Source organism: Pseudomyrmex gracilis, unplaced genomic scaffold, assembly GCF_002006095.1.
Source record: "Pseudomyrmex gracilis isolate BER0280 unplaced genomic scaffold, ASM200609v1 scaffold_220, whole genome shotgun sequence".
NCBI classification, from domain to species: Eukaryota; Metazoa; Arthropoda; class Insecta; order Hymenoptera; family Formicidae; genus Pseudomyrmex; species Pseudomyrmex gracilis.
Window position 1 is genome coordinate 189,520 of NW_018020804.1, and position 17,638 is coordinate 207,157.

The 17,638-nt window shown below is 41.9% G+C and overlaps 4 protein-coding genes across 14 annotated transcripts; 2 read left to right on the forward strand and 2 right to left on the reverse strand.

Moving 5' to 3' along the window:
* The first annotated feature begins 1,115 nt into the window (after positions 1–1,115).
* LOC109858720 (probable serine/threonine-protein kinase DDB_G0278509) lies at positions 1,116–5,398 on the forward strand. 7 transcript variants are annotated; one of them, XM_020436242.1, is made up of 8 exons: positions 1,116–1,407; positions 1,889–2,028; positions 2,144–2,382; positions 2,477–3,356; positions 3,487–3,570; positions 3,657–3,856; positions 3,974–4,408; positions 4,651–5,398. In XM_020436242.1, exons 3-8 carry the CDS (start codon positions 2,148–2,150, stop codon positions 4,854–4,856), a joined length of 2,040 nt encoding a protein of 679 aa, XP_020291831.1. In that variant the 5' UTR covers positions 1,116–1,407; positions 1,889–2,028; positions 2,144–2,147; the 3' UTR covers positions 4,857–5,398. The 7 variants fall into 7 exon arrangements, with proteins under 7 accessions (XP_020291831.1, XP_020291829.1, XP_020291833.1 ...); XM_020436240.1 differs by having other exon boundaries at positions 2,147–2,382; XM_020436244.1 differs by having other exon boundaries at positions 1,116–1,292; positions 2,147–2,382.
* A 102-nt stretch (positions 5,399–5,500) lies between these two features.
* On the reverse strand, positions 5,501–7,236 carry LOC109858721 (NADH dehydrogenase [ubiquinone] 1 alpha subcomplex assembly factor 3). Its single transcript, XM_020436247.1, has 3 exons — positions 7,020–7,236; positions 6,557–6,677; positions 5,501–6,219 (listed from the first exon to the last, which is right to left on the reverse strand). The coding sequence occupies exons 1-3, from the start codon at positions 7,070–7,072 to the stop codon at positions 5,764–5,766; spliced, it is 630 nt and encodes a 209-aa protein (XP_020291836.1). The 5' UTR covers positions 7,073–7,236; the 3' UTR covers positions 5,501–5,763.
* Positions 7,237–7,386: 150 nt separating this feature from the next.
* LOC109858731 lies at positions 7,387–12,351 on the forward strand. 5 transcript variants are annotated; one of them, XR_002250646.1, is made up of 8 exons: positions 7,387–7,513; positions 7,593–7,800; positions 7,902–8,319; positions 8,971–9,701; positions 9,789–9,911; positions 9,995–10,159; positions 10,257–10,560; positions 10,892–10,983. XR_002250646.1 is itself a non-coding variant. In XM_020436269.1 (8 exons), the coding sequence occupies exons 3-8, from the start codon at positions 8,256–8,258 to the stop codon at positions 11,168–11,170; spliced, it is 1,515 nt and encodes a 504-aa protein (XP_020291858.1). In that variant the 5' UTR covers positions 7,388–7,513; positions 7,593–7,800; positions 7,902–8,255; the 3' UTR covers positions 11,171–12,351. The 5 variants fall into 5 exon arrangements, 4 of the variants coding, with proteins under 4 accessions (XP_020291858.1, XP_020291856.1, XP_020291857.1 ...); XM_020436269.1 differs by having other exon boundaries at positions 7,388–7,513; positions 8,983–9,701; positions 10,257–10,421; positions 10,892–12,351; XM_020436267.1 differs by having other exon boundaries at positions 7,389–7,513; positions 10,257–10,421; positions 10,892–12,351.
* A 34-nt stretch (positions 12,352–12,385) lies between these two features.
* Positions 12,386–16,853, reverse strand: LOC109858732 (interferon-related developmental regulator 2). The gene is made up of 5 exons (XM_020436271.1): positions 16,593–16,853; positions 13,581–14,053; positions 13,184–13,437; positions 12,638–13,097; positions 12,386–12,552 (listed from the first exon to the last, which is right to left on the reverse strand). Exons 1-5 carry the CDS (start codon positions 16,624–16,626, stop codon positions 12,466–12,468), a joined length of 1,308 nt encoding a protein of 435 aa, XP_020291860.1. The 5' UTR covers positions 16,627–16,853; the 3' UTR covers positions 12,386–12,465.
* Between the last annotated feature and the right edge of the window lie 785 nt (positions 16,854–17,638).

The window sequence follows — 17,638 nt, forward strand, 5'->3', positions numbered from 1 at the left end:
TTCATCATGTATCGCCCAATTGTCGCACGAAAACAACGCGATCAAATCACGCACTGTGTGTAAATTTAATCTTATATTAAAAAAGGCAAAGATCGAGAGAGTAAATAATGAAAAGGGATTTTGAGACAGTTCGTTGTATATGTAGAGAAAATTAAAAACGCGTAACTAAAGTCACAGGAAAGAGTAGAAAAACAACACGTGAAAATAAACGTGACTGAAATTTATATTATATATAACATTAAATAATACATATTATACATATAATTTATTATATATTTATAATATTATACTTTATATTGTATTATATGTATTATATACATACTACAGTAATGTCACTGACCTCGGCCGCGCGGCCTTGGCGGGGTCATTGACCTCGGCCGCGCGGCCTTGGTGGGGGGGGAGGGGTCAATGACCTCGGTCGCGTGACTGCGGTGGAGTCACTGACCTCGGCCGCGCGGCCTTGGTGGGGGGGGAGGTCACTGACCGCGGGCGCGCGGCCTTGGCGGGGCATTGACCTCGGCCGCGCGGCCTTGGTGGGGGGAGGGGTCAATGACCTCGGTCACGCGACTGCGGTGGAGTCACTGACCTCGGCCGCGCGACCACGGCGGTGTTACTGACTTCGGTCACGTGATTACGGTATATATATATATACACATGTATGCGTAAGTGTGTATTATATATAGATATAGAATATTACATATAATATATATAATATTCTCTTTTTTACCCTTTTCCCTGTCACGTGTTGTTTTTCCACTTCTCTCTCTCTCATTATTTTTTGAGTTTGATTTTCATGCGTTATTTCTGACATTTCTCATATGTGTATTATATATGGTTTATAAGACGTATATATACTATCTGTCATCGCGGTGACAGGTTGTGTTCACTGACAACACGTTGAATAAAAATTAACAATAGCGCGCGCCTGTGTTGTGCTAGTTTTTGTCGAAATTGTGTGTGCGAGCGATTCTTCAATTCGTTCAACCATTTGAATTTTTTAAATCAAAACCCGGTCGAGAACGCCAGTTCGGCGCACGCGCGAACGTGAAGACATCTGCCGAATAAAACCGGAAACGCGCAAGAAAAATTCGAGAGTCAAGACTCGGAGCCTCGAGCCCAAATCAGCCAATCGCGGCAGGTCTCTCAGATCTTGCCGCCTAAAATTTCTCAATGAGAATTACGGCACGAAGAAATTCTCATGTGCTCCCGACTTAACAACATCAAGACTATTCCTGTCTGAGTTGTGCACGCGACTCGTGCCCGATAACTGGCTTCGTTAAAATGTCTCTGTTGTAAGTTGATCGTACAAATTGTGGACACAAATCGCAACACACGATCGTACACAAAAAACAGAAGTTTCTCACCGAAAAGGATTTTCTCCCATATCTCGCGTGTCGAATCGTCGAAGTAAGTCGATCTCGTTTTGCGCTGATAAAACACGATTTTTCTTTCTCACGCATTTATTTTGTTTCCGCTTTCCGTGTGTGTTTTATTGGATATATAGCTGTTTTGGCGATATTGAATGCGGATGTTGCAAATTTAATATACAATATTGTCACGATGCGACAAAACCAACTCCCGCGACGCACAGTTGCATTTAGACGCGATTTCGAGAGAGAATGCATCATTTTTTTTCCACACAACTCACATGTTTGCTCGTTGTGTTTACATACACAAATCTAGGAGTATTGTTTTTTTTTTTTTTTTTTTAATATTTTAAAGTAACACGTTGGTGAGAAATAAATGGACGCACGTGCATTGGCTCTGCTTGAATGGCAAAACGTCAGCTTCTGCTCCAAGCTAAAACTTTAAATTGAACAAAACAGACTGCGACATGCGAAGCTTTTAGTGGGAACAGTAACGTGATTACTTACTTTAATTGTTGTAGCAATCAGAGATATATATACACATGAGATTGGCTGGTGTCATTCCACAAACAGTAATTAAATACTAATTAACTTTGTACGCGCTTTGTACTTATGTTGTTGTGAATTTTATTTGTATCTGCTCCTTGTTTGCGCACTTTAGGTAAGTTCTTGAAAAGAATGCTTGAACTTAGCACACAAGTTTTAAGCACGAATTATTAAAAAGTACAATTGCTTTGTCGATAAAAACGTGTTGTAAAAAAGAACATTGTTAAAAGCAGGATGAGTGCCAGATTGCTAAAAGATCCCGCTACCGCGTCCAGTCGTATATTTGTGGGTCACTTGCAAACTGACGACGTTACGAAGCTGGAACTTGAGGAACATTTCTCGAAATACGGCAATGTCATAGCGTCTATAATAAACAGAGGCTTTGGATTCGTTCAGTTTGAGGACGAGCACGCCGCTCAGAACGCCATTAAGAATGAAGACGGTGCAATGTTCAAAGGCAGACGTATAGGTAAATTGTTTTTTTAAAAGAAATTTAATTTCAAGCGCGCGCCTTGACAATGTTGTGAGATATCGCGATTAATTGAAAAATTCGAATCTCACAGATGTGAGACCTGCGAAGAAAGACAACCAGTCCAACAGTGGGAACGCGGGCAACGCGAGTATGAAACAAATGAGCGGACCGAACAATCAGTTTAATCCGACAAATGTTCCGTTCAGCAACACAAGTGACACGTTCGGTGGAAATAAAGGAAACTTTTCGAGCGGAAATGCAAGTTTCAACATGAATCAAGATTTTGGAAACAACGACAACTTCGGTAACAACCAGCTAAAGGACATGAATCCCCAGACCAAGAGCGGCGGAAACTTTGACGATGGGAATCAACTTGGAAGTGAGCAGTTTAATGGGAAACAAAATAATAATAATAATAATAATAATAACCACAACAACGGGAACGATCATTTTAATAATCCCATGCAACCTCGCAATCAATTTAATTTAGGTAATTTAAATCGTGGAAACGATCAGTTTGCCGTTGGTCATCAAAACAGAGGTCCTCCAAACAATCAGTTTGGAAATAACAATCAGTTAGGAAATCAGAACAGACTCGGAGGAGGAGGGAATCAGAATCGAAATCAAAATAACGCGGGGAATAACAATCAAAATCAAAATAGCGGAGCACCCGGCGCCCAGGGTGGTGGCGGCGGTCCTCCCCACCGAACAAGAGGAAGCAGAGGTGGTCGAAATAGAAATAAGAACAACCAAAACAATCAAAACATGAACAACAACAATTTCAGAGATCGTAGTCCCATTAACAGAAATAATCGCATAGAAGACAAGGTGAATCCCAGAGACTGGGAACTCAAGCAGGGTGATAGTAGATTGCGTGGCAACACATTCGCTAGAGATTCGTTCGGCGACAGCGGGAATCGTTTCGACGACTTCAAAGCTTCCACCACCAGAGACACCAACACGAGTTTCGGGTAAAGGATGTGTTTATTACACAGTTACCCCTTAATTAAATTATTATTTAAATTATTTGCAAAATCCTTTGATTCTTTTTTTTCTTTTTTGGGTTTGTTTTTTGACGATTTAAATTTGTGTGCTTTGCAGAAACGCCAGCGCAACGTCCGATTACCTTGGGGCTGCAGCTGAGAAGAACGACTGTGAAATCATAGTTGTCAACAAAGCGTTAACGTAAGACTAACGTCAATTCTTGATCGTTAAATTAATATAAAATGTTGGATGATGCGATCGCGACTCATCATTGTCGATTTAAACAGGAAATACGCGGAAGAGATTGAGTTGCGGTTGAAACAGATAGGTCTGTTGGTGGATCTGCTCTTTCCAAATGAGGACGTTCCTTTGGGTCGCGTATTGGGAAATATCGCGAGCCGTGGCTGTTTGTACGCCGTGGTTGTTACGCCGATCAATCACGAACATCATTCCCTGACACTGAACATCTTGCACGGTTTGCCACAAGGTGAATATATCGTCGGCATGCGGCATGTTAAACGTTACGTCATAAGTCTAACAAAAAAGAAAAATAAATAAATTTATTTATTTATTTCTCTCTCATTTTTCTTCTTGTGTGTTGCAGAACACAGAAACATGCCCGTTGAAGACGCCATAAATTTGATTTCCCGAGACTTCGCGAACTACAAAGCGGGGGGCAGTCGTTCCATTCCTCTTAACACACCTCTGGCGAACGAGCGCCATCCGGACGCCATACAAGTTCTGTTAAATATATTGGCCGACAATCATCAGCTCACGGTTCTGCAATACGACCGTGTGATCAAGTACCTCGAGATGAGACGTGAGGAACAAGTCCAGGTCGAATTGGGCGACGTCAAGGATTTGCCGGTAACGACGCCGCTCGCGCCGCCCAACGATCCGAAACAGGCCGAGTTGCAGACGAGGATATTGAATATTTTGAACAACAGCAAAACGAGCTCGTCGGCAACGTCAGATCCGAGCCCCGTCCCACCACCGGTCTCAGCGCCAGCTCCTGTACCTCCGGCTACTTGGGGAACTGGTAAATATTTCGAGAATTGTAAAAATTTATTTGAAAACTTTCAAGCGTTAAATATAAATCGTTCTCAGAGTCAAACATTTTGGAAAAACGCAAATTTTCACTAATGTAACAAAAATTTGTAAATTGTGTATAAACAATTTTCACTAATGTAAAAAGAAAAAAAAGAGAAAAAAAATACGGTAAACCTAAATTGCTTTAGTTAGTAGTGGACTTTATGAAATCTTATGCTTCAAAACACACAGCATCGAGCACTGCCACGACGTCGTCGATGACGAATTCCACAACGGGGGTATCGCCGTCGCCTCTTCTGAACGATCCCACGGTACAAAAAGCCCTCGACAGTCTGTTGCAAGGGAATCTGTTGAAAAGTATTGGCGATCAACAACAGCCGGCCCCGGGCGGAGCGCAGCCGTTGTTCGCCGCTTTTCCGAACATCGGTAGATTTTAATTTCGCGCGGAAATAAAATTTATCGACGTTTTTTACGACGTCTCATCTCATTTGTAAGATTTAGAATATTTGATACTCTGTTCTTCTCGCACTTACTAAAGAAGCCGAATCCTGCCCTCCTCCGGGCAGGCAGGAAAGAGACAAAAAGCGCAGCGATAATATTTTAGTACCATTGTATATTAATCGTGTAATTGTATTATATATATAAATGTCATTGAATTAAAAAAAACATTGCAGTTAGTGAGAGTTCAGACAAAAAAAAAAAAGAAACAAAAAAGAAAAAAAAAAAAAGAAAAAAATGTAGCACAATTACATTTGTTAAATTTACGCGATTACTGTTAACGCCTATGGTTTATGGTAGTTAGATGTATTTATAAGTAGTATTATAAAATACACGCAAACACACACACACACACACACATATACACACGGTATATGTTTAAGGTATATCTTTTAATAAATATTGTACCACAACAACAGAGAGAAGCCTGAGAGAGCGGTCATGATGGGTGGATTTTGCGCGTTCCCGCTCCGCGAGCGCCGCGATTTGCGCCGTTTTTTTTTGCGGAACACGAGCCAACTCGAGCGGTGAAGAAAAAAATGTTAAATTTTTTTTCTCTCGATTAATTTGGTTCTTTTCCGCGTTTTTTTTTTTTTTTTTTTTTAACACGCTCGATACGTTCGAGAATCAAACCGATCATCGCGGGGATCGGGTGACTGAGTGTTGGGGATGAAAGATACAAAAGGAGAAACATGGTAAAATAAATCCTTTTTGTTTGAAGAAAATTGTTTTCTCTTTTTTTTTTTTTTTAACTAGAAAATTTTTTATAACTTACCTTTTGTTTTTAACGTAACGTAACACGTATAAATTTTTCTATCTTAGTTTTCGTTATTTGTACATGTTTCATCATTTTGCGCTTTTCGTTTTTGTCTCTGTATCGTCGTCACCGTCTTTGCTCGCGGCGTCGTCGGCAATTTGTTTCTCGGATTCCACGGACTCGGACTTGGGCAACTTCGGCGGTTGATGTCGCGCCGTTTTTTTCGGCGGTATCAAAGCCGCAATGGCGTATCTACCCTCCTCGGTGAGGAAATTGAACACGCTACACGCCTTGTGCACGTCGAGTATCTCCGCCGAGACGTCGAGCTTCCGCACGAGTTCCCGGAGATGTCTGAGAAATGCGAAATCGTACTTTTCGTCCAGTCCGATGATCAGGATATCGGGCCTGGGTTCCAGAACGGTCAACAGCGACAACGACGCCTCGTTTATGTGCTTGCCGGACTTGATGTTCCAGGAGATCGCGTGCCTAGGAAAGAGCATCGTCGGCCCAATCACCTTCGTGCCGGTGTTCAACGTGAATCCCAACTTGAGAAAAGATAAAAACATCTCGTTGTAAAATCTTGTGACCGATGAAAAGAGATGACGAATCCTCAACTCAAGAGGATCAATTTTTAATCCCAATCCTGACTGCTCTTTTGACAATCCCAAGAGGTAACTTTCTTCGCTTTAAAATAGTCAAAAAATCTGGCATCTTTCTTTTAAAATGTCTATTGGGCTTATTGAATAAAACAGTCTTGGATAGATCTAATGATTTTTCAAAAAGAGTCTTGTGAAAGATACTGGACAAAAAAAAGACCCAGAAGGTTCAGAATTAGGATCAATGACAATTCAATGTTGCGCATAGGTTTCCGACAACACTTACCTCGTTGCAACCAGTTACTATGATCTTGGAAGCCTCAACTTCTTTACTGACGAACGAGATAGTAGTTTTACCAGGACCGTCATACGCACTTGCTCTACCTATGCATGTAGTGTGAACGGTTCTACAAAAACAAAAAATGAGAGAATCCGTGAACTTCGCCAACATTTGCGCGAGAGAAATCGCGAAGAGTTTTGTCAACAAGAAAGAACTATTTTTTGCCTTGAGATGGATTTTGTTTGTTACGTAAAATTCTAAGTTCTAATTCTAGAAGACCCTACGGGGTCTCTCTCTTGTCCAGCGTTTCTTTCGAAACTTTGTATTTGAAAATTCATTAAAACACCATTAGTGGTAAAACTGTTTTCTGTCATCATCAGTCTCGTTAATTTGTTTGCAGTAATTCGACAACAATTGACAACAATCATCCGCCGGTGTTTCGCGAGCTTCATCTTGTTTGTCACGTTACCTGCCAATTCGCAACACTTGTCTCAGCTGACAAAACACGCCGGTCGCGTTCATTATCGCGGCGTTACAACCTCCTTCGCAATGAACAAACAATGGGGTTCAATGTAACATCATCTCTTGTGGAACAAGGCAACGCGTCGCTCCTTACAGGTTAAGACTCGTACGAATTTCCCGCACGTCTACAATCCGCAACTCCAACGTTCACAGTCGGTCGGAGAGCCGAGTCTCCGCCAATCGCGAGTTCTGTTCTAAAAATCGCACATACATGCGCAGCGACACTTGGGCTCATCAACCAATTAAAAACTACAACAACAATTTTTTGTTCTCGGAATAGGATTGTAACCAATGGAACCTAATTTTCGTCGCAAGAAGAAGCGACAACCAATTTCCTCCGATTTTTCGTTTCAATCAGAAAGTTACAAGTCTTGAGTTCGGACTGGAAAGAAATAGATTTCAAGAATTTCTTGGCTTTTTTCAGGAAACTGTCGCCAAAAGGTATCAGGAAAACATGACCGGCAAAGAATAAAGATGTCACTTCTTTGTCGCTTATGTTCTCCCTATGACTTTTTCTCAGAATTGTCGGCAATCTCTCATGAGAATTTGGAAAAAATTGTATCAGGAGAACGTGGACCAGCAAGGAGGTGGCGATTTCGTTCCGTCCACTTGGTACAGACCGCGGACTGTCAGATGCGATGATAATAAGTTTTACCGCAACCTGCTGTGATTGAAAAATTATATCACACATTTGCAAGAGCGACAAGTAGTCGTTCCAATCGTACAAGGTACGTGATTTTGCTTCAAGAATAATTGTTGAACAAGATTTTTGACTTTTACTCTCGAAGACTGAATGTTGATACGCTATTCGCTTTGTAATGTTCCTCAGGTTGCGGTAGCTGCTGAACAAGTCACACGTCAGCGAACGCGCGCCACGCGAAATGCGACCGGCAAGAGTCTGCGTGGAAACAACATTGCTCCGTTTCTCGAACAATGTTCGACGAAGCGAAGCCGAGTCAAGTTTTTCCTCGTTCTTCCGAAAGAATTCAACGAGAAGAAACCCGACGACTCGCTCTCTCGGTGGACGGGGAGGATTCTCGATTCGAAATCGCGCGTCACGGCCGACGTCGGACGCCCCTCTCTTTCTTTCTCTCTCTCTTCCCGTTTTATTTGGTATATTTTTAGCAATATAGCGTATAAATACTCTATCAGGTGGAGATGCGTTATTTTCAATGTAACACCGATGAGCGTGGATTGCGTAAAAAAAATGAACAAAGGTTGCTGGAAGTTCGACGAGGAGGAGAAAGGTGAGATTTCCACGTTCCCTCTTCTTGTTCTCTCTCTCTCTCTCCCCGTCCCTCTCCCTTTTTTCTCCCGTAGTCTTCCCGTGAAAAAGGGCGTTTGTCCACCGTGTGATTTTACGCGCCCGGGAACGCGCCGACACTTTCTCCCGACGTCGAATTTCGGATATGTTACATCTCAACTGCGCGTCAATTCCGCATCTCAAGATCAAACGATCCCTCGTGTCTCGCGAAAACGCATACACACACTCGCAGGCACACGTGACATTTCTTTGTAATAATACAAATTTTTTGCTTCGTTGTGACGTAAAAAAAAAGAAACAATTTATCTGTGCGTCACGCAGAAAATGCCGGCGCACGAGGAGGAGGTGACTCGAGGAGAGACAAGATCGATGAAAACCTCAGGTACCGACGGCCGCAATCGCGCGGGAAATAAGAGATTGTTTAATTGATCGCATTAATTATGTATCGTCTAAAAATATAATTCGCATTCAAGGTGGCCATCACATGACAGTGTCAAAAATAGACGCGCGTTGAAAAAAACACAAGGAGAAACACCATGCGGCCGTTGGTGCCAGAATAAAAAAAGATAGAGACCGTAGATCGTGTGCGAGGAATAAAAAAATAAAAAAAAACCGAGTGTGTTATCTTCCCAAGCCTTGTACATAGATCTGGAGGAGGAGGACACGGAGGAGGATAAGATGTGCAAGGAGTACAGCGCCTGGGATCGGATTCCCGACATCCTGCTTGAGGAGATCTTCTCGTATCTGACCATTCGCGAGCGTTACTACGCGTCCCTGGTTTGCCGCTCGTGGTATCGGGCCTTCAAGCTGCAGAACGTCTGGTCCACGTTCACTCTGGAGGACACCACTCTCACGCGGGGTAAATTCAATTACTACAGCGGCTGGCAACACGTTCTGGATCACATCAGAACGTCCACGTGTTTGAACAAAGTCGGCAGGAACTTTCGCGCTCTCGTGTTCGAGCCCATGATGAACTTCTACAATCTCTACGAGTTCATGAACATGATATCCTGGTACGCCGAGCGACAGGGCTCGGACAACACGTCTGTGCCCGGTGTGGGTAACTACATTCGCAGACTCAAGTTCACGTTCCCGTGTAACATGGCCAATAGAGACGATCCCGATCGAATCCGGGTGTTTGGCACCGGAGGGAAGCTGCTCGAAGCGCTCAAGAGACTCATGAGAAATCTACAGAGTCTCAGGTACCTGGAACTGATAGATCTGATGCTCGAGAGCAACGAGGCTTTGCACCTGATGGACGACATTTGCGTGAATTGCACTCAGACATTGTCGAAGCTCGTGCTGATTAACACCACGCGTTACAATTGTCCGTTGTTGCACGTAGGAGTGTTCATTAACTTGAATGTGAGTACGTTGTCCATGTTGTGAATGTTCCAATCGTTACGATGCGCGTTTCATTTATATATGCAGCAACTTGTGTCTTTTTTTCAGGTTTTAGTTATCAGTCCCCAAAACTTGCACGAGGACGTGATAGAACTTCTAGGTTACACCAAGTTAAGACATCTTCACATTTTACAAAACCGATACAGTCCAAAAGACACCACCATAAGACTGGTAATGTGTTACTCCGTTGTGCGACGATATGTTTCGTTCTTGCAACGAGATGTGTTTAAATCACAGGAGTGTTTGATTCACAGCCAAAACGATCGTCCTGGGTGAAGATGAGAAAGAACAATCCTCAGTTAAGGGTGCACTTTGAGATAGAAAGTCACAAGACCACAGATCTTCTCTTGCCCATCGACATATTGGAGCACAGTGCCATACCGTGTCACAGCATAGTGCTGGATAATCCGAACACGGAAGTTAGTGAAGAATGAATGCGCGCATAGTCGAGTTTATTCAGTCTTTGTCGCGATCAAACGACTTTTTCTCAAAGTCTCCGTTATTTCTGATTCGCAGATTTCACCGTCCACGATACTCACTCACGGGGCGCTCTTCCACTCGACGATACGAGTGTACGCTTTCAAAGGTTTGACGAGATTTTACATGAACAGAAGCTTCAACGAGAGATTGGACGACACTCTCGTACAATTCTGCCGAATGTGCCCGAATCTGCATACACTGGTAGCATATTGTCTTTGAAATCGACATGTGACACATAGCTTTCCTAAAACATTGGTGTTTAACAAAATGCAACTTTAATGACGCGTGCTGGCATGTTCTCACTTATTAAGAAAAATCTTTCTCGCTATGGTGTGGAGCCGTAAGTTTCCTCTAACTTCTTTTTTTTTTCTTTTAACGCTACACACGCTAAATATCGCGACTACAGCTAGTTGAGTTTTAATTTTAACTTTGTTGAATCCAAACGGACCGACGATCTCCAACTCTCGGGGATAGAGAGTTCTCGTAATTTTTGTAATTTGTTTTCTTTCTAAATACAAATTTTATATTATTCTCGACGTTCGAACGGGGTTGCAAACTGTCTAGCTTCTTTTCTTCTAATTTCAATCGCTAATTATCGAGATAATTAACGCTTGCCGCTTTTCGTTCCCGTTTCTTCGACGTTGATGATGGGCATTTATCTTCGTTCGCAGATGATCCGTGACAAAATATCGACGGCAACGATCTTACACATCGTCTCCGTCGCGAATCATCTGCGCTGTCTGTACGTGCGGCGAAACGTGATTCTGAAGAGATGCGACGAGGCTTGGTCGAGGATCCTGGACTGGCCGCCCGATTATTACCGTTGGATCAAGGCGAACAGTCGCAGTTACGAGGACACGGAGAAGGAAGTGTCGCGAAAACTCGGTTATCGATGGCACATGCTGTCCGAGAAAGAGTTCAAGGCGCAAACGGTCAATTTGCACATATAAAAATAAAAAGCTCGTTGCTTTCGCAAACAAAATCGCAATCACCGCTCATCACCGCGCAAAACTAAAAGAGAGCTCGCTCGTATTCTCAGAATCTTCAAGTATTTTTATAAACAAAGTCAATCTTAATTTAATCGTTATTTATAATATATATATAGATCACCTCTACGACTGTGTATTGCTTCTAAAAAAAAAAAAAAAGAAGTGTTAGCAATAATCCGTGTGATCGCAATAACATGTTTTATCGCAATTGTCAACCGCGTCGTTAATTAGAACGTATCCGTGGGGAGGGGGAGGGGGGAAGAAGGGGAGCGAAATGTGTACTTAAATGTGTAAAATCAAAATGACTGTGATCGTTTTTAATGACAAAAAGAAACTAGCGAGATACGTTGGACTGTTTTGTAAAACGAACTGTTTTTTTTTTTTTTGGCGTGTCAAAGCGCACGCGCGGAAATAAAAAAAAAAACCGTACAACAGCGAAACTCTCACGTGTTGTTGTGATTTTCTCGTTGTAGTTTATTTCCAATACATAATTGCAACTTTTACACACAATATTATGTACATCGATAATAATTTCATGTGACTTGTGTATTTTTTTTTTTTTTTTTCTTACACGCATCGTCGCTATCAATATGCCAAATAATTTCGATAAAGTGTGTGTAATAAGAACTGCTAGAGTGTGTCGAAGTCATAATTGGGGGGGAGGGGGGAGGGGATAATATCTTCGAAGACATAACGCCGTGGATTATTTTGCTAAAATTCAACACACACGCTAAAATTATCTAATCGAAAGAAGCAACAATGATGAAACAACAACAATTGCAAGTTGATTTAATTAATTAGATAATCGAAAACGGATTACGTATATATCGAAATAATTTACACGTAAAATGCAAGTGTGCTCGACTGTTTCTGCTAGCTTATCTCACTCTGTACATTATATCGTTGGACTTCTATGGATATATTATATATACACGCACATATGGACTTCGTTAAATATCGCGAAAGAAAACGACGAGGTATCGAATATATCTGTGAAGAAAAATTTTGAAAAGGCGGGACATATGTATATATGCATAATTTGAAACACGCACAAAATTTTGAGACTCGACGAGGTAATTTGCTCTATTAAATATATACGTATTATATATATAATATATATATATATATATTATATATATATATGTATACATATATATATATAGTAAAATAAATTAAAAAAAAAATCAAAAAAATTATGTACTCTTGTATATTGTATATATTAAAATCGGCCAGCCAGTGTAGAGCAGAAGTGCGATTTACGGTGCCATAGCTGCGGATCTCTTGTCGCGATTCTTATTGCGTTGAATGGTACGTGCTTTGAACGCGGCCGCGTTCATCAGAGTCTGTAACAACAGAAAAAACCAATTGGTAGTTTCGCATCCCGCCAATCAGATTTTTTTTTTCCAAACAAACCCGCAGTGTACTCACTCTTTCCAATTTACTCGTTTTCTGACTATTCGGTATTGGTATGACCTTGTTGCCCAGATGAAAGATCTCGCGCAGCAGTTGGTTCTCGGCAAGATGGATGTTGATACCGGGTCCCAACAATCGACAGCAAACGTTGTACTGAGTTCTCGCGCACCATCCCTCCAAGTACAGAACCTCCTTTCCGAATCTGACGCTCATCTCGGGAACAACGTCTTCTTCGATGTACCGCAGTATGTCTCTGAAATTAGCGCGTTGCTGCTTGCGATCTTTCTTCGCCCGGTACTTGTTCGAATCCGTGGCGAGTTGTCGGAGAATTTCGACGAGATCGAGCGCCCAGTCTTGCTCGTAATCGTACGAGAAGTCGCGGCCGAGCTCGAATATCACCGCTAACGCCTCGCCGGCCGACAAACGTACGTCCAGATGCGGCGACTCCAGCAACTCGCGCAGTCGATTGAGAGAACTGCGGAAGAAGAAGACATTTATACCCCACGCGCGTTGTGTTATTATCCCGTATTTTCCCTTGAATACGGAGACGCGAATACTCACGGCATGTAACTGTTGGTCCTGTCGCTCGCGAGCAAATTGTAGATGTCCGCGGAGGTCATGACCGTCAGAAGCAGCGTCCACGATGAGATAGCCGCCGCGTGCAACGCGGCCACGTCCGTCGATATGTTCGCGATCGCGCCGTTTCCCTTCAGATATGAACCGGAGAAGATGGACGAAAGTAATTGAACAATTTCTATGGTGTCAGTTGCATCATTGCCCGATAAGAACTGATTCATAGCCAGTGCCCAGCAACACTGTGAAATCAAAGTTTCCGTTTTTACTTCAAGATTGATGATGCTGCCACAAATTTATTTGTAAAATAAACAACAAAAGGTGTTGGAGCAAACATGACACGCGGCTGACAATACAAAGCTTTGTTTTTTTTGGATTCGTTTACCTCAGCACGAGCACCGACAGAAGCCGCATTGTCATTGGCGATGAAAATAAGAGTGGACTTCAGGTCGTTGCATATCGTCTCGGCGCTATCGAACGCTCCCAATTGAACGCAGAGCAGAGATCCGAGTCTAGCCGCCGTCGATTGCTCCTCGCCGCGTCCCTTCTTCAATCCGCGCTCGACCGCGTCGGCGATGGTCATTTTTCTATCCTCCACGAAATCGGGAATATACTTGATGGCGAAGATCTTCTCAACGCCGTTGAAACAGATGGTTCTGCCCTTGGAGCTCTTCTGCGTAAGTCCGTCGATCGCCTCCCTCAACTTCTCCTCGAACGCCTCCTGCTGAGCGAGTTCGTCCACCTCGTTGTCATTGGCATCCTCCGGCACGCTGCGATTGTCCGATTGGCCGCTGATATCGCTACAGGCGTCATTGTTGACCGAATCCTCGTCGGATGTAAACTCAACCCTCTTTCCACCTGTTAATATTCGAATCATCATGAGTTATTGCGAAAAGCTCTGCTTACACACGTGCGCGTGTGACTCGTTAATTAACGATCGGCAATAACGAGTTGAAATGTTGTTTTCTCTGGCTTGGTGTTTACAACGAAAAAAACAATAACACAATCAATCTTTTCTCCTTGTTACGTAAAACAAACGTATACAAATTTTGATGAGTTGAACAATTTGAATTTAGATCAGGAACGTGACGCAAACGATAATAAACTTAAGTCAGTGAAAAATAATAACAACACTCCTGGAAGTGAGAATGTCACGGTTACGTAACGTGAAATCTTTACAGCTGTTATGTACCTGTTTGATACACGCGTACGCATTAGACAGGTCCTTCTCATGTCTCAACACAAACAAAATAAATATTAATACGCTGAATTGTTAAATTATTTTCACAGTCAAGTTTTTTTTTTTTTTTTAAAGAACATGCGATTGTAAAGTTTAAAGACGTACGTTTTTTCAAAACCCATTACGCCCAATGATTTTATCATTCTTTGGCGATTTGCAATTTATATTATTATATAAGTGTGTGAGTGTTGAGACTGTTTTATAGAAACATACACCAACTACATATCGCGTCACTCCCTACGTATAATCCCGTAATTCCAAAACGCAAATTTGAGAGGAGAGCAGTTTAAAAGTTTGAAGCTTCATATATGTAGTTTCCCTAGTTAAGGGATCTTTCGGTTTTAAATTTTTACCATACTTGTGAATATTTTTTTTTTAATACTTTGGTGACCACAAAGAACATGACTTTCTGAGTGTCACTATGCACAATAAACTGAAAATCCCATATGTGACACTTATGTAATTATACGTAGGGAGTGACGATATTCAACTTAAAACAAATCTAAAAAACATTTGGCTGACGAAAGTAACAAATGTATTCGCGTGCCAGAGAATTTTAGTGTGTGAAAATAATTTTACACACATGAATAAATATCTGGTAAAAAAACAAACAGATGAAAATATCTAATATCTATTAAACAATTAACAAATAACATCAAATAATCAATATCTATTAAAAATAAAAATAGATATTTATACGCACGTAAATAGATGTAAGAATAATTTATAAATAATCTTACATGTGTAAAATATCTATTTTTTTTTTTTTTATGCCAGATATTTAATTTCTCTCTTAACACAATCCGGTAGATTAATTTTCACGTTCGCACACACAAAACAATTATACGCGCGCACGTGCGTTGGAATTATTTTTATTGAATTCTGTGCTTTTTTTCTTACTCTGTATTATTTTCATTCAATTGAGAGAGATTTTTTCGATCGAATGCAACATACACAAAACAAAATGCAGGTTGCGTAAGATTTCGAACGAGCTAAATATAAAACTTTTATCGAGCGAAAAAAAAAAAAGATTAAAGTTATCTCGCATATTGCAGCTGCATCGTGTGTCCGCGCGAACAAAAACAAAAAAAAACAGCACAAAAGGCGCACGGCCGTTCTTTGCGCACAAATGCGCAATATATGCGAAGTGTCTCAAAGACCCGCGTTAAATTTGCAATTTTTTTTGGATTCTTAATCGCGGAGACGCGAAAAGAAGCTTTTGTTTGCTCAATCGAAGAAGAATCTCCATCGCGCAAACAATATGGAACAAATAAAAAAATTAAAAATAAAAAAAAACTTAACATTTTTTCGCACATATGTAAATTCTTTTGCAAATAAATTAGTCTAGTGTGGTGTCTTCCTTGTTCGGGACAAGTTGAGACAGCTGGAGCAATCGAGACAACACAAAAGAGCAAATTGCGATAAGCGCTGAAAATTGTCGATTGCCACCGATTGCGCAAATTCTTGCGCTCGCGTCGACCTAACCTCGATTTTCCAACGGGGAAAAATGAAAGTAAAAAAAAAAAAAAAAACGCGCCTCAACCTTGACGACTTCGGCTCCGATTGATGGATCTCGGAGCGACGACGACGACGAGTCGTTCGCGCGAATATCATCGGCGATTAATTGAAAAAAGCCATCCATGTGTCATGTCGCGAGAAGCATGAGAGTCACATGGGGGACGCTAGTGTTATTTAGCTTCGTCGTAGCCTCAAAACGCGCCCACGCCATGTTACCCATCCCCCTCGCGGCCAAGGGGATTTCGCGTGCGAAAAATCCGAAATCTCGAGGCGAGGAGGGTAGGGAAATTCACACACACATTGATCCACGTGCGCGAGGTGTGGAAAGCGATACGCAAGCGAGGGTGGAAACAAATAGGATTTCCGTTGCGCACGGGATGAGTCACCGAGAGGATGAGAGAAAACGAACAAAAAAACGGACGCGGAGAAGTCGATAATTTAATAATAAAACGACTGCGTCACGTGGATTGTTCGGATTGCGATTTCCTCTTCCTTTGTTTTCTTTCTTTCTTTTTTTTTTTTTTTTACGAAGGAGAGATGAGAGATCGGTAGGAGATACTGAAAATGTGATATGTACTTAGGATATACACATTGCGAGAAGCTACGTAATGTGTGTGTGTGATGTGATGTACAACTCACCGTACTTTCCTCTTCTGCCCCCTTTGCCTGGCATCTTCCTTTAGCTCGCTTCCCGCACAATTGAAACTAAACAAAATACTTGATCAAGAAGGTAAATATCTCGAACTAGTGTTTTTCTTTCGTATACTGAACACGCCACGTGAATTTTTCGTTGGGAGCAGACGAAAACTCATTAACATGTTGCAAAACCGTTCAGAACATACACGTCGAGACAGCCTACAACGGCGTTCTCAACTGTACTGTGGCTGGCTCCGCCAGAGGCGGGTGCCTCGGCGTTGCCACGATGCCACGCTTTTTTCTACCGCGCATGCGCCAAACGCGACAATCCAACCCCGTACAAACTGGCGATCGGGGCCCCCTTCCTCATGACGTAACATATCGCGTGCTTGCGTCACGAGAAAGAGAGAGTTGTAAGTAAGGCCTGGTTCATGCGAGCAAATAAGGCCTTGTTTTGGCCTTGTTTATGAGGGTAATAACTGTTAATTTGTGCCGGAATTGGTACAAGTTCCAACTATAGGATTTCAATGGGTGCGTTCAGACAACTCAACGGTTCGCACAACGGTTGAGAGATAATCACTTCTGATTGGATCATACTTTTGGAACCGCTGCAGATTTTGAAGAATAGTCCTATTATAAGTGATGATCTCTCAACCGTTGAGTTGTCTGAACGCACCCAATGCTTCTGTTACATTCTGTTATGTTTCTGTTAATAAACAGAAATATTAAAATCTCAGGCCCGCATAAACCAGGCCTAACTCTGATCGTGTAATCGGATCGCTGTATATAATACCAACAGAAAATTCTTCTCACTTACTTTTGTTTTAAAAATCACACACAAAATTATATTACAAACAGTCGTCTTTTTAAAACACCATGGGTGCGTTCAGACAATTCAACGGTTCGCACAACGGTTGAAAGATAATCACTTCTGATTGGATCGTACTTTTGGAACCGCTTGAGATTTTGAAGAACAGTCCTATCATAAGCGATGATCTCTCCTAACCGTTGAGTTGTCTGAACGCACCCCATGTACGTATAATCTTTCG